General features: G+C 39.0%; 1 protein-coding gene across 1 annotated transcript in view; it reads right to left on the reverse strand.

Annotated features, from left to right (window-relative positions):
* ARFGEF1 (ADP ribosylation factor guanine nucleotide exchange factor 1) overlaps nt 1-23756 on the reverse strand; it is an 85389-nt gene extending 61633 nt beyond the window's left edge. The window contains exon 1 of the mRNA XM_054000537.1: nt 23214-23756. Coding sequence (XP_053856512.1) covers nt 23214-23337 — 124 coding nt within the window. The 5' untranslated portion in view covers nt 23338-23756. The remainder of the gene's footprint in view (nt 1-23213) is intronic.
* Nucleotides 23757-24405: the final 649 nt, after the last annotated feature.

Here is a 24405-nt window from a genome sequence, read left to right on the forward strand (position 1 = left end):
ATTCTAGAGTGATACTTTGGCAGAAGTCAAGGATAACATTCTCATCAAGTAAGGAATAACTAAAATGTTACCTTCAGGAATGCTACACAGAGCTAAGTTCTATGATATCAACATCAAACTGTACATTAGATTACAGGAAAAAGAATTCTTATGGAACTTGCTATTGTGAAAAATGCAAACTATTTACCACAAAGTGGAAAAAATACTTTACAAATTCATTAAAAAATACAATGGTAGGTAAACCCCAAATATCTGAAAATATTTAACACATCCCTCATTCTGTTTTTCCATTCTTGCATCAGAATTGTATTCAAGAACAAGTACATATTGCATTCCCATAATACTGTATTCTAAACAACTGATGTTACCTGCCAGAGAAGCACATGCATAATTCTTAATTCCACAAGGATCAGCACATATAAAGCCTAATGCTCATTGTAAGCATCAGAATAAAAGCTTCTGTCATGGTTTGACATGGAAGTGAAGTTTCTCAGGAAGTTCGGTCAAACTAATTAGTGGTCAGGTTTGGATATTGGCACTTGGAGTGACCACTGAAGGCATGGGCACGCCTCTGAGAACACAGGGGGTTAAAAGCAAGAGCTCCCAGGGGAGCTCTCTCTTTGGTTATGGTCAGAATGTAGCACAGACCTCCCCTGCCCAGCCATGGCTGGGAGGGGGAGGGGAAGCCATGTGGCCTGGTCGAGGTAGGCCAGGGGCTGAAGGACTGGAACCGGGGGCCCTCTGCGGAGGGAAGGGTGGAGAGAAATTGAGATGCCTTTGTTCCCCCCGCCTCAGAGGGAAAGAGACAGAGAGCCTGAGGGCACCTGGAATTTGCTGGCAGAGGAGAAAGAGGGGAGGGAAGGTGCCCAGTGTGGGAGTTGGAGTCCGGGGCAGAGATTTCGGCCGTGTGGGGACGCTGAGACTTTTAACCTTTTCTTGGGAAATGAAAGCTTTGTAGAATATTACTCCTCCTCAATTTGAAAGAGAAGAGAGACAGTCTGGGACCTGAGATGTTAGAAGAAGAAATTTTTAGGTGGGAGGAGATGATGGAGAGGTTTGCGGCTGGACTTTTCTTGTTAGCCATAGACTGAACCAATTCCTCCTGCAACAGAGACTGCATTTTTAGAGGGATGTAATAGCCAAGAGACCTGCTTCAGCGACTACCAGCACAGGAATGGAGTAAACAGAGAAGAGTTGAGGAGGGTGTGGTGGTGCCCTCTGTCTTCAGGAACAAGATGATCTCTATTCTTGAGACCCTTGGCCCCAGGGGAGGAGGGAATGGGGGGACTGTTGTCCCAAAATGAGAAACTGAAATGTTGTTCCTTAGGTACTTGGCAAAGCATCCTTAAAAGAGCCCTATGAGCAGTCTGTCCATGCACAGTGGTGAGAGCACTGTGACATGGAAAGGAGAATGTCACACTGGCAGATTTTCTCCGGGCGGTGCCGGGTGTGACATGGAAATGCAAGAGGTGGCAATTGTGTTTACTGGGTGGGGGTCTATGGTACAAAAGAGACTTCTCTCTCCCTTAATGGACTGAGTATTAATTATCTGAAGGGTGATGACTTGATTGAGGGTCCAAGTTTGTGTTTCACTGTGGTTTGTTAGAGTTTGGATGAGGGGAGGAGGAGTGTTTTGGAGGGTTTTCATTCCAGATTTAGTGTGTGTCTTTTATCATAGTAGTAGCTTAATAAAGTTTTTTTTTTTCCTTTATTTCTAAGCTTGAGCCTGCTCTACTCTGTTCCTGATTGCATCTCACAGCACTCATTAGGGAAGGTGCATTTTCATGGGGCCGCTCACATTGCACCAGCGTCAAACCATGACAGCTTATTAAATACATAATGAATTCAAGACAGAAAGCACTGGCATTTTAAAGAACTGTAGCCATCTTGGGTAATCAGAAGGTAGAACTATCCAATGCAGCACAGGCTGCAATAATTCAAGGAAACGAGTCGATGTTTGGAGTTCTCACAACTTATACCATAGAAAACTACTATGAGAAGGAAGCAATTTGCATTAAATTCTTTCAAGTCAAAGCAGGTGAATAAGATCCAAGGAACCAGCAGTGAAGATTAATTTAAATTACATTGCTATCTATATTAAAAAAGGTGAAATCAAAACATTAAAGCTTTGCTTGAATTGACTTTGCTTGCATTCTTCCATCCAAGTATTCTAGTGATCATCTCCAATATCATACAAAATATTGTGGCAACTAAATGATTTAAAGACCCCATATTTTCCCTCATTAACAATACTGAAAATGTCCTTCTCTATTTCAAGGTATACAAAAACTCTGTAATATAAAACTAGAAATTCCATATTTATTTGAGGATAACTTTAGTTAACTATACTCCCCACTATGTAATAAGATTATTACACATACAGTAACAGCTTAACTTTAAAAAAGTACCAAGTTTGAACTTACCGTAGTAAAGCCATATAAATATGACAAGAAAAAAAAAAACAGTTTCTCCTTCAAAGAGAAGAAATTCCAAACAGATCATGCTGAATATGTTCTTCCCTGAACTGGGTTATTAGAATATATTTCTTAGGAAATATCTCAAACTTACTTCATTTCTAGATATCTGTTAGCTTCAAGCAGTGTTGAAAAGTCTCTTGTCTATTCAGCTGAAGTACTAATATGCAAAAGGCACTAACAGACTCCAGGAAAAAACCTAAAATTATTACGTCTAAGGAGTTCAAATTATGGAACTGGAGAGACACACAGCTGTTTTCAACTCAAGCTCCACTATCCTAAAAAAATGATAATCCAGAGATGCACTCTGTGGGCAACTTCTGCTAAATCAGTACATCTAAGAAAAACCAGTAAGTTTGTGTAAAAATACATGCTGCAAATTTAGCACTTGCTTTCACCCAAACATTATCCCCAACATCTAAGCCACTTACAGATCTTCCACAAAGCTTAAGATTTGCCATGAGACAGTGTCCAGAACATACACACAGACTTTACTGATGCTTCCAGCTGACCCCTCTTCTTGCTCCCATAGAGCCTTTGTGTCACTGCCTCTGAACTACCCCAGTTTCAGTATGTTTCCTTACATACTAGAAAGGAATGTAAGGAAACATACTAAGGATGTATGGAGAACTGTCCAACTCAGATTATGGTATTTTCCTGTCCTATTTCATTTTTAACTGTAGCAGTTAAATTAACTACTAAGTTAGAGGTGTAATTAACTTAATGAACTTTTAATACACCTATCTGCAATGTCAATGGAGTATCGGTGTATGCAACAGCAAACAGACAAAAAAAGAAAGCTTTATAAAAAGCCTCACTGGGATCTCAAATCAGCACAGAATAATTAAACAGTTTAGTTTAACACGGTACTAATCTATTCCTGTAGATTATCAAATTAGGTTGACCTGTCTAAAACCAGTAATAGTGTATGTAAATTCATTATAGGAAGACAGTACTGAAACCATCAGTATTTTGGGTTACCTGCAGAACAAACCACTCATTATGAAATCTGAAATTGTTTCTTAAATGGAATTCCCAAGATACATATCACAGTACTATGTCTTCCTCTAAAGCCTATAAATAGCTTTTTCCGTCTTACCTTCCAGGGTGGACAGAGATCTCCCCTCCTTTCTCTCAAACTCTCTTCAATACAGTGTCTAGAAGATGGACAAAAGAAGCCTATTTTTGGGAGTCCAAGAAGAGGCTGATAGTGGCACTAGGCCTTTAGGATGCAGCTTTTGTTCTGTTTTAATCCAGCTAACCTAAAGGAAAATGGGATTGGAAGAAATGCAGATGCAAGTGCAAGCCCAATATAGCATCAAAGTGTGAATTTTACCTGTGTACATTCTACCCATTGTGTTCCTTCCCTCTGAAAATTCCTGAGTCCAGACTTTAGCACAGGCCTTCAGTGACAGTTTATTCACACATCTGTACAGCTACTGGTTCTTGCTTGGGTTATTTACATCTTTTCATTATACTTAGTTTCCTCTATCTGTAAAATTATAGCTCACACAGCTATGGCCCAGGGACTGAAAACAGCAAAGTTCTGTACAGATTTAAGAAAATCACTGCTGTGCTCTTCATTTAGCATTTATATAACAAAAAAAAAAAATTATTGTATAGACAAATAAAAGAATCTCAGGAGTATATCTGAACACTTCCACTTGCCTTCCATTCCAACATATTACACTGTTTCAACTTCATGTTTACAGGTATCCAAGGAGTAACTACGGAAGCAGGTTAATTTAAGAAGCAGCATTCCAAACAAACAGCAATTATATTTTGAGTCTGATAACTGTTGATGAAATCCTGTAAATCCTTCTCGTTGTGCTCTACAAAATCTTGAAACCCTTCAATCAAATGAAATGCTTCCTTGGTATGAGAAGTCATATCTTATTATCTTTGAAAAACATCGAGGAGTAACCTTTGAATCATGCAGAGAAATATTTACATGTACATACACACCAAGTCAAAACTCAGAAGTCACAAACACTGACTTTGGTAGTGTGCTTCAACTTTAGATGACACTAACTCCTTTGAAGAGTGCTAATACAGGAAAGGAACAGTTATCTGTTGTTACTTCCCATGTCCTGTTTTCTGACATGCTACAGATTCGCAGCAAATCCTGTCCAAGCGTTTCTCTACTTTTATATCTGCACTTCAAAAGTCATTATGTCTCATGCTCCTTATTGTTTTATTTTTTTTAATCTTTGAAGCCATCTTCTCCTTTATTCTCTGTTTTCTTTTTAGCCATTTTTAGATGGCACTAATACTAGAACTACAGGTTCCCCACAGCCCTGCTCACAATTTATCATTAAGGAATATGCAACTGGTGTAAATTTAGAAACCAAAATGCACAACCTGTCTTGGTTCAGTCAAACTTAGTACCTGCTCCTTCAGTTTATTAGACATGACATTTTCAAATACAGAATCACTGGTAAATCTATACAAAAGCAGAAACTACTCTAGTGACCTTATTCTGCTTAAAATTAATTCAGAACAATTCAATCCACTGTGGTTTTATAACTGGATTTTCCATAATAATCCTTCTATTTGCTAAACCAAGTTGAGAATACTGTCAAGTTGCTTCACTACTTGAGGACTGGTGATACACATATAGGTCACACATTACCAAGGGTAACTGATCTACAGTCATTCTTAATAGCATTTATTTTCTAACATGTGGCTGAAAAGCTCACTTCCTACAGCAGTAAATCCTCTGCTTCCCCCATTACTATATGGGTCATCCTTTATAAAATCTACAGCAAACTCCCAGCGACATCCAAATTTGTGTTTTTTCTTAGGTCAGTATCAAAGAAGGGAAACAGACTTTTTATTTGTATCTTTAAACAGTTACAAGAGGATAGCCATGTGTATCTAGTTTAATCAAGCAGAGCATACCTTTCAAAGACCTTGTGCCACCCTTTGGCACCTCCTCCCACAACCTCTGTGAATCGGTTTCATGCTCAGAACTGGTGGTACAAGTTGCTGAAAAGGTCCATTAACATAAAAGCAGCTTGGTTGCTTACCAAATAATCACCTAAGCAGACTAAAAACAGTATCTTGCCTAAAGAGACAGTTTTCCAATGTGCTTTAATCCTGTCTATCTGAAGGTGACCGCCAAAAAAAGTGGTTCCTCCTATTCCACTGTCTGTGCATATCTGCGCTCCTTACACAATAGCTACCAAGGCACTGCATTTAAATAGCCTGACAATTTTAGTTTTCATTAGGTCAGAGCGCCATTTCAACTCACTGTAGATCTACATGACCCTGAGTTGCCATGCCTCATGTGCATCACATGTTTTGGGAAGGAAAACCTGGAACAGAATTGCCCGTTGCAATGTACACCAAAAAATGCACTGGAATAAATATACTGCAAAAAGTCTATAAAGTCTACCCACTATGTCTCATCAACATTAGTGCTATTTTTGTAATGAAGTAAAGTTTTGACAAGACAATAATGTTTCTTTATCACATAAGGGGGAGAAAGCCTGCAGCTGTACATTCTTCTTCATATTCACAATATGTACAGTTTTTCTAACTCTTCTTTGTCATGTCACGTATTAAAACACTTGTGAGTAGTGTAAATTCTATTTCTATAGGCTACAACCCCAGCAACACAGCAACAACTATTCAAATGGAGACAGGCAGCACATTTTGAAAACAGCATCAACTAACTTCACTCGGATATTTTTATTACTTTTTTTTAATTCTTACTGCTTTAAGAAAGAAGGTAGTACATGTGTGCTATGCACACAAATGAGTCAACTACTATTCAGAAAAAGGAAAGACTATTCAGCAAGAAAAATTTACTAAGATGTTCAGTGTTCTGAACAGCAAAAAATCAGTTACTACTTAACATCCCTTTCCTCCTGGCTGCATCATCTATCTATATTAAGCCAGTACAACCATCTTGCACACCTGCTACAGAATTGCAGAGGGATTTTACTAGTTAAATGTAACAAAGTAAAACCAGATTAAGAACATAAATATTGATATTTTTAACTTAAAAATCCCACAGCATGGATGAGTTCCTACACCTGGTTTTACCATGTGGTGAAGGGTAGGATGGGGAAGAAAACAAATGCTTTACCCAGTATTACTGCTACTGCTGGGGAAGTACAGGTTGTTAAGTTACAACAGATTGGAATAACAGAACAGAAAATGCAATTCAAGATGGAAACATGAAAATGTGCATTGAGGGAGGTAATTTATTTCTTTAGCAAAGAATATGAGAGGAAAAAATACTGCAGAGAAACACCAAAATAAGACAGACCTCCTACAAGAGTTTGACCAAAGGGCACACTACAATTATTTAGGTCTAAATAACTACAATTTAAAGAAAAAGCCATTTCACCAAGTGCAACAGTATACAGATCAGTATACAAAAAGATTCTTACCAGCATGTCTCATGAAAGTAGCACATACTGGACTAAGAAAAGCATTTCAAGTCTTTGAAGACAGACAAAACAAAACTTAAACAAACCATAAAAAGCAGCTTATCTGCCTCAGAATTATTTTTCAAGTATTCTTGCAACAAAGCATGACTGCCATTTCAGTAGCAAGTAAGGTAGATGAAACTGACTACCAATGATAAATTCTGTAACACAGTGATTATAATCAACATAATCCTTGTCAGAAGCGAGACTTTATTTACACCACCTCTGTCAATGCAACCCAACATTACAAAGCACTCTGCGTGAATCCCTGCAAACACTTGTAACCCCCCTAAAAAGAGCTCGGAATCTACTAATTGAATTAAGCTTCAAATTTAAGGGAGGGAGGCAAGGTTAAGCCTCAAAGGATAATAGAATTTAATGGTCTGAAGTAATACGTAACTCCACCAGTCTCTATAGAATAGTTCATGCAAGATAAGGGGACTCAACCCAACTCCTGTTTACCTCAGTCAACTGATGGCACACATTATTTTGTCAGCATATTCATCAAAAAGAAAACAGAATGAAAAATCAGGACAGACAGAAATTCTCAATAGTGTATCCTGCAGAGAGACTCAGTACATCCAGTCCTCCTATCAATTTTCTCAAGCATTCATTACTTCACTTGATTGAGTATTTGTTCCAGTCAGAAGAGCTGTAGCTTGCACTGCATGCCAGAGCAGGGCTGCAGACACTCTCTAGGCATGGTGAGTTTATGCATCCTCCAAGCCACAAGGAAACCAGTAGCTCTGAGATTTGAAACTGTGAAGCATGTTTGCCTATTTCTAGAGAATGGGAGTCATCAATAAGTCAATCAATAATTCTTGATTTGCCACAGCAGATTGATATGTTTCCCTATGAAATTTCAAAAAGTCAAAAGCAAACTTAAACCAATGTAACTGACTACGTATAACATTTCTGGTGAAAGCCATCAGATAGGAAATGTAGTATCATGTCTTACAAAGAAAACAAGCTTGTGGTAATGAACGTTGTTACTTTTCACATCAAGTCTGACTTCCCCTCTTTCCATTCCTTTAACTGAACAGCTTAGTTTCCTTCACTCTTAGAATCAGAAACTCAAGCACTTTCCTCTGCTTGGAAAATTGGAGTTTCTGTCAAAAATAGTAATAATAAAATTTAAAAAAAAAAAAAAAATATATATATATATATATATGTCAGAGATGGAAACAAACTTTGCAGACAGAAGGTTACATTTGAAGTAGGGACAACATTTTTAATCAATTTCACCTGCCCGATAAAGCTTATCTGAAATGAAATACATCAAGAACAAAATCTTGTGATTTGTATCTCATCTGAAGGGACACAATGAGCTTCTCTCTGAAGATCATTTTTAAGTTTGACCTTTAAGTTCAAAGCAGGCAAACATGAGCAGTCTAACTCAAAAAAAAATCAAAGACCTCATAGTATGAAATAGTCTCACCCCTCTGCAATGTAATTGCTGGATTCTTCTACCATATCCATTCCTGTAAGAGAAATTTCTGCACACTCACTTCAAGTCAAGCAATGCAATAAACAGAAGGCTTAACAGAAAAATGTCTCTTAAGTATCTGACTAACTTTTAAAATATAATTAGCATTTTAACTGTTTGCATTTACAACTGAAGAAATATCCCAAACATTCAACAGAACCTACATTTAGAAACACAAAATGTTGCATTCCAGCTAGGATTCTGTTTGATATAGATGATGTTTCTCCCTGCATGTTTTCATGCATGCTGTCTGCCTGACCTCTTGAAAACACAAATTGTCACTGCAATTATGAGCTGAGGAAGCTGTGGTGCAGATGGACCAGGATGTCTGCTTCAGAATTTGCTCAAGCATTCTCCAAAGCAAGCAGAGCTGAACAATAACCATGGAATACAGGAGATCAGATACATATGAAGGCCTCTACTCTAGGCATCTTAATCTTTAACTGTGTCCTGCTTCAAGCGGTTACACTCTCATGACAGCACGAACAATTTAGTAACAGAAGTAGCAAAAAACATGCATTTAAGTCACAATGTCAGTTTCTCAATTTCTCCTCAGCACCAATACCCTCATATTTTAATGACAGTATAACAGTTGTACACATAAAGTGTTGCAGTTACACAGAAACTCAAAAGAAACAAAAACTATTTTCACTTTCGTACTTGGGCTCTTTGTGAATCAAAATTTTAAGGCCTAACCAAGCCTAACTTGGAAAGATCAAGCTATAGTATATTCTGCAACAGTCGAGCTCTCCTTGTGTTATACAAGCATTCTGTTCTTCCTGCTTCAGATATAACACAGCTTTTTACACCTACATGCAAAGTTTAATTCTAGAATGAGTGTATCTTCAGTTCATGATGCCATTCCCAGAACATCAGTATTTTCAATCATCACTTCATGTCAGTTGTATGCAGTAGATCCAGTCCATTTAATTAAGAAGAATTTTTTTCTTTGTAGCTAACCTTGCATTTTCATACATAAATAAAAAAAAGAATATAGTTTTGAACTTTCGTACTACAAAGCTCAAAAGCTATTTCACCATAAAGTGCAGACATAGTAGAAAAATAAATTTCAAACAAGAGGAATGAAGGCATCCACTAAAGTTTGATGGACAATAAATATTTTATGAAATACATAAGCAAATCAGTGTCCAAAGATGCAAACAAAACCAGATCAACCCTATATCAGGTTTTTAAATAAAGTTCATGAGAGCTTTTAGAACTGGGGAACAAACCCAGAAATTAAATCTAAAAATATCTGACTGTATCGGACAGAAAGATACAAGAACAGTAAGTTTTTCTTAAACCCTTGATATCCAGTCTTCATTTTGCTTCCAGGGATGGCCAACAGCATATGCTCAAGCAAATGCAGATTACAAAAGCAGGGCAGGAACGCTGCAATAGTTCCCTCCTACCAGTATTTAGCCATCTGTGGCTTACACTCTTCCTGTGCAGAGACTGTTCCTGCAGGCTTGACAACCCTTGTTAAATTTTCACTTAATCACTTTTCAAATAATTTTAACTTTTGGTATGAATGCAATTACAAGCTGCAGGAAAAAAAAATTTGCTTTACTTAAATAAGCTGGGTTCTTTACAAGACCTCTGTATCTGCATATGAGAAATTACAATGAATTACTCTCTCTTCATGCCTATGCCACTTAAAATTTTACAAACTTCCTTAACGTCCATCTCTTATTTTTTTCCCTTCAGGGAACAAGAAGCACAGTCTGCTTGATCACCTCTGCAAGATATTCCACACTTTCAATCATCTTTGCTGACTTCTGCATCAAGAAGGCAGCAGAAAGCAAAAACTGCACATGGAACATGTGGTATCTTTATAAAGCAGTCTAACAGCTTTCGTTTTTCCTCTATTGTTTTCATATTTATCTTTTTGACAAAGGAATCAATATTTTGATGGAATCAGTCACAGTAATTCAACACCATGCACCCTCTTGACAGATGTAAGTCTTACTTAGAGCCCATGTTTGTGCACCCACAGTTTCAACCAGTTTCCTCCTCCATATAGGCCAGCTTGCATTTAGCAGCACCCAAACAGTGTCCTTTGATCAAGGAGTGGGTCAGTATAGCACAACTGCTGCCTTTGGCAGGTTGTTTTCACTCTTGTTTTTTCCTTAACTAACCTTTGTAACCTCACCACTCACCCTAAAACACCATAAACCTCTACAGAACTGAAATACCTCTTTGTAGGGAAAACAGGTTATGTAATCCTTGAGAACTCAGACCCTTCAGGAACCTTGGGCGAGCAACGTGGTTGAGGTTCACTGTAAAACTGTATTACCTTACACTTATCTATACCTCAATGACTCTGCCCTGCAGATCTGGGATGGTAGAGTTCCCCTCAGAAAAATCCACACCGATTCTTCCTCACCACATCACACACACCCATTGTGCTCTCCATAAGCTTTATTCTTTGCTACAGTTCAGATTCGCCAGGCTGAAGCTCTCAAGATTTCTTCATCCCTCATATCCTTGGCGCCTTTAAAAAAAAAAAAAAACAACAAACCACTGGCTCTAGTCACATTTAGCACTTCCCATTCCTTTGTTAGCAATTAATGAAATTTAAATCTTACACATTCTATTAAACAATCCAGCAATTTCAGATTTAAGGCCCTTTAAAAACTCCTAATCCTAGCAAGTTAATAGGAGCTTTGGTTTAGACTTCAAATTGAGAATTTTTTTTCTCAAGTCATTCATTTAAATTCCTCTATAGGAAACTTCCTCAGCTTCCACAAACAGCAAAAAGGTAAATAATGTGTTTTCATCTTCTTCAGCATCTTTGTATTCCCCAAATAATTTTGTGATCCCATTATTACTTACAAGCAATATGGATATGGGTGTGTTCCTTTGCTATTAGCTCATACCAGCTTTATCATAAAGCTTTGAGGAGATTTATCAATAGCTGATATGCACTAACTGTTAACAAAACACGGTTAACAATGAGCTCTAAGCATTTTGCTCTCCTTTCTGATACCTCAATCTTGCGTTAGTCTTTTTGACGTAAAAACCCACGGTCTTTAGTGAGGTTTTCATGACTGCTATAAAGCTGATTTTGAGACTATGTTCGAGCATACAGTGATGGGATTGCTCACTGTTACAGGTGAGCTCTTCAATTGCTACATCTTAAAGTTCTTCCTGGTTTAAGGAAGAACTACTCAAGGACACAAGAGCTGCTCAGTACATCTTAACTCAGTGTTACCTGTAAATGCAGTTGAATGTATTTACCTAACATGATTAAGCTTTCTGTCAAGCACAGCAAATTAAACATTCCTACCTTTATAATTGATGCTATGGAATTAAGAATTTTCCACAAATTATCCCTCTGCATTCCTGACCTAAGACAGCAGCCTCATTTTAAAACCATTTATATTTTCTCAGCTGACTATTTTTAAAGACTTGTGGCATTCATATATGAACAAGCATACATTCCTTTTTGAAAGAGTTATCTATTGATGAAACTATTTCTTGAGACTTCTTTTATTTTCTACTGTGCTCTATTTGACATTTGCTTGGTTGGTGACAAATGAAGACTAAAATAAATGTTTTATTAATGCTCTGTATTTATTCTGGCAAAAACAGGCTGCTGCTGCAGAACAAGACTGTCATTATGTTTCTCAGTCTTGTTTCTGGATCATTTGGCAGTATGAACAAAAGCTACATGTCCCCTCTTCACACAATCCACCTCTTCGGTAGACTTTGTCATGTAACATGATCTTTTGAACATTCCTTTTTCTTCTAATTTTTTTTAGGAGTAAGCACACATGCAAAACAGTGATAATACATCCTTATTCCATACTTTTTTCAAGTATAGCCAGCTACCACAAACTACTATCATATACCAGTTTCACAGACTACCCAAGGCAATAAAAGTAATTACACCTCTGCTGTGCCCTCCATAAACACAAGTATACAACATATTAAATAGTTGTAATATACATAGAGAACAGACTCATGCAAGAAAAGAAATCCTAGAACAAAATTATTATTCTTCGCCAGTCATGCGAGCATCTTCATCACAAAATACGTATTTATTTTGACTGCTAGAATATTTTAAAAATAAAATACAGATTTAAAGCTGATCAAACTACGGAGAGCAACCCTTCCTGCATCCTGGAAAAAAGGGAACCTTCAGGCTTTTTAATTATCCTCCTGACAACACGGACAATCATTTGCTGTAACATTTTCAATGTGTATGAGGTCTATTGCTGTTCTGTGAAATGACCAGAACCATGATTTGTCAAAAACAAGATACAACCAAGGACAGTAAGGTCTTATGCAGTGTCAAGGTTTAAGAATCAAATTAAAAGATACCTTCATAATATGAAGAAAACCTATATTTTATTTTTAACCTTGCTGTAGATATTTCAGTGCAATTATTTTTTCCCCTTTTGGAAATGGGTAGTTTAAACGGTAATTTTAAAATTGAAGATTACTAATCTTTATTTCAGACTTAAATAGAAGGTAATTTTAAGTCCAAGATACCAAGAGAAATTGCAACAAAGAAACCCCAAAACAAACCCCTAACATACTCCCATTAAGTAGCCTGCTCACTACAGTAACTTCAAAAACAACAAAACACATGACACTGCAAGACTCTTATTCATTTCAGACACTAAAACTTTAAAGGTCACATGTAAGTCTGTATATGAATACAGACTACTGGTAACTTTCTAATTAAAAGAGCACTAAGCCATTTTCCCTCCTACTGTAGCTCTGAATTATAAGAAAATCATTATCTTTTCCAGCTACAAGATGATGGCCAGAAGACTACAATTCAATGATTGTTTACAAAATGCACAACTCATATTTGACAGAAGAAATAAAAAAGGATAACAATAAAGTTATTGTTATATAAACTTGTATTAGAAAGCTCAAACTTTAAATCAGAAGTCCTGATGATTTAGGAAGCAGGTCAGACTAAGATATTTAAAAGAATATAGGAAGTAAGAATGTGAGTATTTTTGAAAGCTCCAGCATGATTGCCTTCAGTACAGCACATATACATTCATTATCAATACAAAGAAATTTTCATTTTCCATGTTTACATTTATTTACAATTTATTTTTCATCAAATAATGTTTTTTAGAAGTTCAGACCACATAAATTAAGACAATTACTCATATGACAACTATTCTTCCTTTTCTCAGATGCCTATAGGGCAGCAAGTGGAAGCCTGTTTAAAAGGCCACCACTACACAGTATTATTAACTCTACTCAAGTATTATTAACCCTAACTCATGTTGCCAACTATGCCACAAGAAAGTCCTCCTTTTACCACTGCTTACCAAACTGTGAGGAATTTCAGGCATTCAGTTCCATATTTACTGGTTCCACTGCATCCATAATTCTAAATACAGTATTATGAAAAAATGTACTTGCATTGACTATGTAAATTCTTTTTATTTAACAATATAGTTAAATTTACAGTTTTTTAACCACATGTCCTAAAGTGCTCCTAAATAACAAGTAGGACAGACACAAGAACAGTGAAGGAGAAAGTATAAGTAATTACTGTTAAATAAAAACTGTTACAAACTACAGCAGTCAGTCAAAGAAATTGCCACCTGCCTCAAGCTCATCACTGAAAGGCCAGACAGCAATCAAGCAGAGACCACCTTCAGCTTTCATGTGATAAGAAGGTGAACAAGGAAAGAATGGTCCAAGTGCTGCCTTTCCTTCAGTATAAAAGGATGTTAATAATTTGAACATGGATTCTGTTTTGAGCAAGACTCAGGGACAGAGATCAAACTTAGGTGCAGAGAGGAAGAGAAAAGGACCTAAGATACAAACCTGAAGCTTCTCCAAACATCACTAACTACCACAGACTATATATCCCACAGTGTTAGGTACAATTTTAAAGAACCAAACTATTTCTCTCTACAGCAAAATTTCTAAGCTTTAAACACCTATTTATATGCATAATCACAAAAAATCAGTTTTCATGTCTTAAATCTCAAGTGGAGAACATCCAAGTGTCTCATTTTGATGCAGGTGAAGAAAATTGTGATCTCATTTTGATGCAGGTGAAGAAAATTCTTCACCTTCCAGATGAAGAAAATTTTGATCACACTTCTCAGACACTTAGTTTTTATCTAGCTTTCAAACTTCCATGCAAATACAGCTGTTCTATTCTAGCAATTTTACTTAAGGTTATAAAGCTGTTTCCATTTCAGAATAATGAAAACAAAGATTAATTTATTCCTATCCACTTTCCTACACTCCTCATAAGACCCATGCCAGCTATCTTGCACACATCACAGTCCATCAGCCATATTAAGCAAGCCAAGTTAAGACTCTGCCTTTTCCAGCTTTCCTGAGTTGCAGAAAGAACTCTGTGACTATATGTTGGCTGCTGCTCTCTGTCCAAGTAACAGTACCACCCAGACAGACCTTTATACACACCGTTAACACCTGCAAGGTCACTTCCCAGGCATGCAGCAGTGTGTCATTTTTACACACAACAGAACCACACCTTTGCAAAAAATACCTTCACTTGGAAGGACATTCCCCTTATTCTTACAACCTGCATTAAAAGTACATCACTCTGAGCAAGTATATCTGCATCAATTTTTAGCACAGTTTGAAAACTAAAATATGATGGGAAGCTACCAAAGAAATCACACCAGTGGCACACTACTTAATTTTAATTTACAGATCTGAAACTCTGAAAGTCTACCTCATACTATTCAACTGGACAGCTTAGACTGTAGTATAAAATGCTGTCTAATATCTTCAGCAAACCTCAATAGTTTTATCTCAATTTCAAAGTCTAAAAATATCTCCTCCCTCATTTCTCTCAAACTGCAAAGCTGCACATTGCAATGTTGAAGGATGCTGGTCATTCAAACCAACTGCAGTGCAAATTGACACCCGGGAGTCACTTCAAGTGACTTCAAGTGGAAAAAAAAAAAAAAAGAGTAAAACACTCCTGGATCCAGCATTGGCTAAAATATCTGCATGTAAAATATTTACAAACCTAACTACACTTTTATTTTCAACTGCAAAGTAGGAATAACATTACAAAACCTGTTGAGATTATTAGAACAGCAAGTGCTAACGGCAGTGTGTGCAGAATTGCTGTTACTAATGGATCATTTTCTTGAAATTTACTTCCCTCTGTGTTTGAGTAGACAAAAAAGAGAGCTTGAATAAACCCATTTATCTCAAGGGCAAGTAACTTCAATTATCTTTAAAATCTAATTTTTCTAACATAAGAAATACATGAAATGGAAAAAAACCTGAAGAGCAGACATAAACCATTTGAACAAAAAGAAGTAATAAACAGCATAACATCAATAACTATGCAATCTTGTAACATGTGAATATATGTGATACAGTACCAGAAACAGAGGGACGGAAAAAAAAAAATAATCAAACCTTCTGAAAGTAATTTAAAAAAAAAGTCCAAAGCAATCACGCCCTAAATGTCTTATTAAAAGATATTTTTGATTTTGGAAAAATGTAGTTATGCAATTAAACTGCTCATACAATTCTAAAATTTAAAAAATGGACTTAAGACAAAAAAAAAACATCCATGCATGACAAAACAGCTCTAAGTTGTGTAAGGTACAGTGTTAGTACAACCAGTTTTCTACCAGTTTGGCAATTTTTACTTCTAATCATTTGAAGTTATGAACTGAAGAACATAAGAGTTACAGAAGTCTAATAAGTGGTGCAAATGCCTTATAATCTACCCCCAGACTTTAAAACTGGTAGAGGACCTGCCTTTTTTGAAAACTATTTTTAAATCTTTCTCAGATCCTTGCTGATTACCAATTTCGTTCTCACTGACATATGTATCAGTCACTCTACTACTTTGCTGGGATCAACATTAACCCAATACGCCAGTAATTCCCTAGGTCATCCTTGTAACAATGCTGGCACAGTAGCAGATGGCTTCCAGTCCTTTGGAATTTTCTCAGTGCCCCAAGATTGATTAGAAATCAATATGGGAATTGTGCCAGGTATTTCAAACTCTTGGGGCTTGACAGACCTATTTTTAGTGTCTCTCTACATTTATACTGAAAATGGAAAGCATCAAACAACAAGTATCATCTACTTTATCCCTCAAAACGCATTTTTTAAGCACTCCCCTGCATTCCATCACAGTATCTATAAATTATATAAGCTATGTGGTGGTGTTTGGCAGGTTTGGGTTTTTACGTTTTCTTCTTTGGTTTAGGTTACCACATTAAGTGCTTTTCATAGAAACGGCAGTTACCATTTGTTCAATTAGCCTTGTTCAATATTATCTTTCTGTAAAATCTCACAGAAGCACTTTATGTTCTCCCTGGCTGTTTGGAGATCTCTTGTATGTGATTTTTCTTAAAGGTCTGCTTTGCCTAGGTATAGCCTATTGTTTCTTCTACTGGTTACTTATGGGAAAGAACTACAGGCTAACTGAACTGTGCACAGAATACTTCCTGGTCTGTATGCATCTGACTAGCACAGCTACTACACATTATTTTGTCTTTTTAACACACACAGTAAAGGTCTGCCTCCTTTACAGATAAAAATTATCAGACTTCTTACTCAGCTGTATTTCCACGATATCTCCCTTCTTCCTTGAAATCTGCAGAGCTGTTTCCCAAGTCCCTTCTACAAAGCTCAACTGACAGTAGCTGTTTTTCACAGATCAGAATATTTTTTCCCTGCAAACTACCAATTTACGCATCACACAGGAAACCTTTCCAGCTGGATACAGAAAATCCAAAACTCTTCTCCCCTGCCTATTGAAGTTACTGATCTACCACTAGCTGTTGCAGAATAGAGTAAGTCATAGGCAAGTTTGCAGGTCTTGCTTCCCAAGCTCCTGGCAGCATTCATTTAAAGTACAAACTATTCAGCAATCTGATACAAGTATCAACACCAATAAAACCCCCAAACTGACAGCTAGGTGCCCCCCCCCCCAAAGCCTTACTCATCTTTGTAAGTCCGTGATTTTACCTAGAATGTTTGCCAAGAACAGGAGAAACTGACTAGAACACCAATGGTTGATGCCTCCCTCTTCATAAAGACCCATAAACACCAAAATCCTTCCTGACAACTGCACAAGTTTATATATTTAGAAAATCTTATCAAAATGCTATCTCAATACTGACTGCTCTCTGAAGGATTCTAGAAAAAGTCTGGAATGTACAACTGATGTCGACAGTCAAGCTAATTTTTTCATTTGCATATGAAGAAGACACATAAGAAGAGACACAGTTGTCATCCTGAATGAATGGCACAGTGGTTAGCTGGAAACAAGAACCAAGAACAGAAGAAAAGATTACAATCACAGCAGTTATACACTAGAAAAGAGTATAGGAAGAAAAATCAACTAGACCAAAGCCCCACAAGACAGTAAAGATAGTTCTTACAAGAAACAGATGCATTCTGGTCACAAGGCAACAACTTCTCATTTTAAGCTTCAAAATTCTAATTAAGGCTCTAAAATACGCAGCGGAGCACGGGTATTTAAAAGTTGTCCTGTGTCACATAGATATGTTGAAGTCTTTCAAGATTAGATTTTTTAAAATAGCGAAAATCAATGTTCAAACTTTTGAAATATTAAAGGCTTTAACTGAACACATATTTCAGGATAAAATCAAAGCTACCTAAAAGAAATACCATTTTTAACTTCCAAGACAAAACCCAAGTATTTGATATTCATTCCCCATTAACATTTTTCTGACCCAGATACAATCCACGGTTTTCGAGAAAAGTGTTTTTACATATATCCTGCCAACCACCCCTTTCTCAAAAGAGATTAAATCTCACCAGCACTGCCATGCTGCACAGTCAAGACCTGATTACATCTAAAAAAACAAATTATCTAAACACACACAACTTTCCTTAAATTAGCCCCATAAACTCTACATAAACAGCACCTTACATATCAAATGCTGAAGGCAACCAGCGAAAGAGTTTATAGGGCCAACCAAACCTTACTGTTACCACGCCAGGTTTTAAATCTTTGCAAAAGTAGATGAGATTTTAACCACATTGAAAGCCTGCTAGTTAAAGCACAAGCTCAGTAAAGCAAGCAAGAGGGAAGGGCAGCTGCAATTTTCAGGGGCTTTGGTTTTTAAAAAACACACATACGTCTTGGTTTTTATTAGCATGAAATCTCCAATTATTCTCCTTGCTTACAAACAAGTGTTTCAGAAGGACAATTGCAACCAGAAAAAAAAAATTATGGACAACAGTGACTTGTATAGTGTGAAAATAATTGCCTGTAGCACATGAAGACAACACACAATATTGCAACACCAATCTCTTTGTATTCAGCAAAGAAAAAACTCCAAAAATTATGACTTTCAGTTTCTAGAAAAGGACAACTAGTTTTCATGAAAAATACAAGGCAGTCTACCAAGAACAGTACTATCCAAAATACAGAGAGGAATTTAGCTCATCAACAACTTCTCCAGTAAAATTAATTTTAGTGCAGTAACACAATTATGGTCTTCAAAATGCACTTTTAACTGTTCATTATAGTGTAGGAAGGTATTTTCCAATGCACCTGGAGTTTCCAACACATACACACATTTCTGTATTAAATATCTATTAACCACACTCATTCTCGTGTATCACAATTGCTTGTATATGCAAAGGACACAAGATGAAATTAGGAAAGGTAAAAAGGGAGACAGAAAAACTTAAGTAGGTGAGAGGTCATTTGCAGACCAGCACAGATAAGGACAGATGAACCTTCACACCTCAGGGTTAATTCTACTCCAAGCACTACCTGCTTCCAGAGAAACAAAGTGTTTAACTATAGCCCACTGCTCCATCATCCTACACACACATATAAAGGCAGCACAAACTGAACAGAGATGCCACTTTCACACTGCTTGAGACCTACATCATTCAGCGGGATACTTGCATGACAAGACTAAAATAAACAACACAAGGAGCACTAAAGAACCTTTTATAAAAAGTTTTGGCCCTCTTCAGTTGGTAGCTCCAGAACTCCAGGCAGCACATGCATACTTTTCTTTTAAGTACATACTAGGGACATATCCATATCATTTTGTATCATTTGTGGCTTGGAGTTTTATGGAAGAGTTGTTTGACTCCTGATTTGCAGTTGAACTAGCAGACTTTATACAAGCAGGGTATTCTGGTTTGCCCAGCTTAGTGCTCTGAAACCACCTTTTCAGGCAGACAAATCCATGCTCCAGATTTTGACACAAAGCACTAACAGTTTTTGTTCAGTCTATTAAAAACTTTATGCTCAGATGAGGATTTTTTTCTCCCCCAAGACCTTTCTTTCATTGTTTATGCAAACACAGTATTTTTACAGTAAGGTTTCCTAGACTGCAGCATGGCTGAAAAGCAACACAGAAACAGCAGTGGAGGCAACTCACTGGAAAAGAAGCTTCTAAATCCAATAATCCTTCTGACAGCTTGCTGCCTCATGCTTTCTGCAAGTGGACAATTTCAAGGATAAACTCATTCCTTACACAGACTAAGAGTTGTTGCTATGAAAGTAAACAATACAAAATTCTAAATTAACTGTACTTCATTAAGTGACTAAAGAAATCTTATGTTTTCCACATAGAGAGAAAACCTCTCAGAAAGGACAAAGTTAAATTAAACTCAACTGTTCTGTGTAAACCCAGACACAAACTGGCAAATCATCAAATAAAAGGATGCTACAAATATGAGGCTTAATTTCATGCCTGTTAAAAAGATAAAAAAAAAATCTGTAATTCAGGTTGTATTACTTAATTAATATTTTGCTTTCTTATCTTCTAATCACAAAAAAAATGGTCATACTAGAAGGACCTCATCTTAATACCTGTTCAGAGGTCAAACTGCCACATTCTGGAATGTTGCAAGGTTTTTCTCACAAATCAAGAACAGATGATGTATAATCTTAATGGAATGCTACAGATCTATAAGAAAATATATGGGGATTAAAAATGACAAAGGGAGAGCATTAAAGATTCTTAAAACACTGCTTGTTAAATTCAATCTAAAAAGCAGAGGTAATATTAGTTTGCCTGTTGTACAAGGATACTGTATTGCTGATCACTGTTTATCAAATACTTAAATAGCAGATAATTTTATAGAAACAATATAAAACAATGTAAATAGTGGCTTTTGAGAATGAAACAAAAAAAGCCTGAATTAGTAACAACTACTAGTTAAAATATCTGATCTATTATTAGCAGTAAATAAAAAGCAACATTTTACTACAGTCATGCAGTTAGAAAAAAAGATCTTAATAGAGCACACAGATAACTTCAGTGAAGACTAATCAAATATTCACACTAAAGAAAAAAGATGTTGATTTGGAAGATATGGATTTGGAGATAGGGAAGTACTGCCATGATTTTTAAAAGCTACTTTTTATTTAACTACCATTTAAAAAAATCCAATAAAACCATAAAGTTAGACTTTGCCAGATTTAGCACCAAATTAAATTAATCTCTAAATTACAATTTTACTAATGTTTTATCTTAATGTTGCTGCTCTTCAAAATAAAGCAGTAAGAAGTCCATACCCCTTGCTTAAGGTGGAAAAGAAGTGCCCAGCTGTAGTCTCAACAGATGAGGAGCTAAAGGGACAGAGCACAACACCTGCATCCTATTTCAAATACTGCTACAAAAATCATAGCTCAGCTTTAACAGCCACTGTACTCTATGTGAAACAGGCATGATATGTACTTTTCTCCAAAAATTTTCTTATAGATAGACATGAGCACCCCTCTACTCAGGAGTTACATATTGCCACTTCCAATCATGCACAAAACCAGACAATGGAACCTGCTAAATTTACAATCACCAACTGTATTTTGTTGTGCTGTAACAAACAAACAAAAAAAAATTAAAAAAAATTCAATAGGGCTCTACAGTAGTTAGAGGCTTTTCTACAGAAAAATACCATGTCTGATATTTTTCAAGCTCATGAAACCCCTGTATATACGTAAGGTAGTACACACAACCTTGCGTTTCTTCTTTCCTGCCTTAATAGTTTTTATACCCACATCACATTGTTTTCCTATTTAAGCCCCAATCAGATCCACAGAAGAAGGATTCAATGAAGCTGTAGGATAGAAACCACTGGGATATGTGCTTAAGGGTCTCCTCAAACAAATCAGTTTTCATGACACAAGAGGCAGACTGTACAATCTAGAGGGCTTGCTTTATAATCTGCAGAACACAATGGAGCCATGCTTAGAGGGATCTGGATGATATTTAAGATAGATCAAGCTACTGAAATAAAGTATGGCAGAAACATAAGATTAATACCACTGTCTAATTCTATGGATGACATACAGACTGGATAGAAACTTAGTTTAACTATAAAGAAACATTTCTCTGGTTTATTTCTAACTTAAATGCACAGTCTAAAGTCAACAGAAGGGCCAAAGGGTTAACAATTTAATCTCATTTGCATAAATTATAAGATTACTGTTAACCACTCTAGTAATATACGAAAAATGTAATAAAAAAACTGTTTCTCATCAATTTTAATTAAGAAGAAATAAATAGCTGAAGTATGGTCATTTCTGCCCCTCCCTTTGTCAGGATCTTTCACAGACAAAGAAATCAAGAACAGGACAGTTTTTTTTAAAAAAAAAAAAAAAGCACTAACATATGAATTAACAGAATGACAAAAGAACAACTTCGAAGTGCTTATACTTATTTTTAAAACAAGCAAATTTCAATTTAACGTTATCTCATCAAACAAATCCATTTAATCAGACATTACTGTACAAAATCAAGATAATTATCTACAAAACAGAAACAGTTACACTAGAAAGGGAGGGACACAATCCATTTACATATTACTTAAATGAAGCAGGTTTTTCTCTAGAAGTCTGTCAGTAAGTATGTCAGTATTTTGTCACACAGGGTTAAGGCCCGCCTGTACTCGTCATGTCAGAATCGTGAAGCCCAAGTTGTCCTTTTAAGCTGCCCGTAATTGGATGCCTACATGTGCTTTGTACTATCCAGCACCGGCACTTCCCGCACGCTTCCAGATGAGGTGGCGCTGACACAGCTGCACTACAAACCCAACACCCCTCCTTCGGCCCGAAGCAGGCAAACGTTCCCACATCTTGGGAATCCAACAACATAGGGGCTTGACTGATGATCTCCAGAAGTCCCTTTCAACCCTAACACCTCTGTGATTCTGTTATCATCCGTGGCCGCTCCAGCTCTGCCATGCATGAAGGAAGCTCTCTTCCCATCAGCTGTTTCTCCACCAGGAACGACTCGCCTAAGGCTCTCCCTCGCACATCTCCCGGGCCATCCTCTCCCTCTCCAGCCCTCTCCCGGCTCCCAAGAGCCACCAGCTCCAGACATGGCCCGATGTCATTGTCTCTCGCTCTCCGCCACCCCCTCTTCCTCACCCGTCCCTCCGCCCTCACCGCTGCCTGTCACCTGCTCCCTCCCCGCCGGCCGTCTGCTTCCAGGTCAGCTCAGCTCAGCTCCGTGTCTGCCTATTCATCCTGCGAGTGGGGAGGAGGAGGAGGGAAGGAGGAGGAGAAGAACCCGGCGGGCGCCGCAGCGCCCTCGTCGCTGCTGTCAGCACGGGGCCGCTCCCGGCGAGGGGCGATGCTCGCCCGCAGCCCAGGGCGCCCACACCTCCGGGGGGCTGTGCCGCACGACCCAAACCTGTGCCACTGCTCAGCGCACATCCGCACCGCCCCCGACCCTGCCCTGCCGGGCAGTCCCTCTGCCTCATTCCCTGAGAAGCCCCACAGCCCCCCCCGCCAACACAAACACACACAGGCAAAGCGGGCCCTGAAGCGCACCCCGACCTCTGGCCGCCCCTTCCCTGCCCGCCCGAGCTGCGCCTCACCTAGTGCCACCTCGCAGGCTTTGCGCAGCTGGGAGTGATGCGCCTTCTTCACCTCCTTGTCGGCCAGGATCTTCTCCAGGGCCCGGGTCAGAAACATGTTTTTCGTCTTCTTCCCTTCATACATGGGCGCAATCGAGCCGTGAGAGGAGGAGGGTGGAGCGGGGAAGTGAGAGCGGGGCACCGGCCTCTCCCACCGGGAGCGCTGCCAGGGGCCGCGGCGGCCGCGGGGGAAGGGCTCCCTCGCAGGGCGTCCCGACACCCGCTCGGCGGCTCCCCGGGGGAGGCTGGGGTGGGCCCGGGCGGCGCCGACAGCCAACCCCCGCGGCTGAGGGAAGACGAAGCGTTCTCTTCCCTTCTCCTCCCGCCCCCGATGCGTGTGTGCGCGGACGGCGCCCGTCAGTCCCCGAGCCGCCCCCGGCCCGCGCCCGCCTCCATCAGCACCGGCGGCGGCGGCCGCAGCAACAACCTGCCCTCGCCATGTTGGAAGGAAGCGACGTCAGGGCCGCAGCCGGAGCGGGAGGAAGCAGCGGCCGTGTCCCGGGAGGCAGGGCGGGCGGAGGGAAGCGGGAGGGCGGGGGGCAGTCGCCTTCTGCCCGCCCCGCGGCCGCGCTACAGGTGAAGCGGAGCCGCGGGAGGCAGCGAAGAGGGACCCACGGAGATGGCCGCTGCCACCTGGGAGCTGGATGAAGAGGAGGGGCAGGGCTTCCCTTCCGGGCCACCAGCGCTAGGACGTGGAGGAGGAGATGGAGGAGGAGGAGGAAGGCTCCCCCAGGATGTGCCACCTGCTCCTAAAGGGCGTGCTTCGCTGGGGCTGGGGCCTCCTTGGGAGAGGAGCTGCCCTCCTTTCGCAGCCACGGCCTTCTCTGACGAGAAACGCTCCGGCTCCGGGAGCGAGCGGAGAGCAGCCCCCGGCCCCCAGGGAGGGAGAAAGGCGGGTGGGAGGTGTCCGGGCTCCCCGGGGCAGTCCCTCAGCCCTCCTCACTCCCCGCCCGGTCCTGTAGCCCTGCCCGCACGTCCCCTCGGGCGCGGAGGAGCGCTGCACCTGCGAGTTCGCGTGGCACCCTTCCTCTATCGCCTGCATCCTCTAACTAAAGCACTGTCATCCCGCGTTTCTTCTTGCATCACGTGCACTAGGAGAATAGAACATTGAAAAAAATAATAAAAATAAATAATAATAATAAAAATAATAAAA

The sequence above is a fragment of the Vidua macroura genome, chromosome 1 (assembly GCF_024509145.1).
Source record: "Vidua macroura isolate BioBank_ID:100142 chromosome 1, ASM2450914v1, whole genome shotgun sequence".
NCBI classification, from domain to species: domain Eukaryota; kingdom Metazoa; phylum Chordata; class Aves; order Passeriformes; family Viduidae; genus Vidua; species Vidua macroura.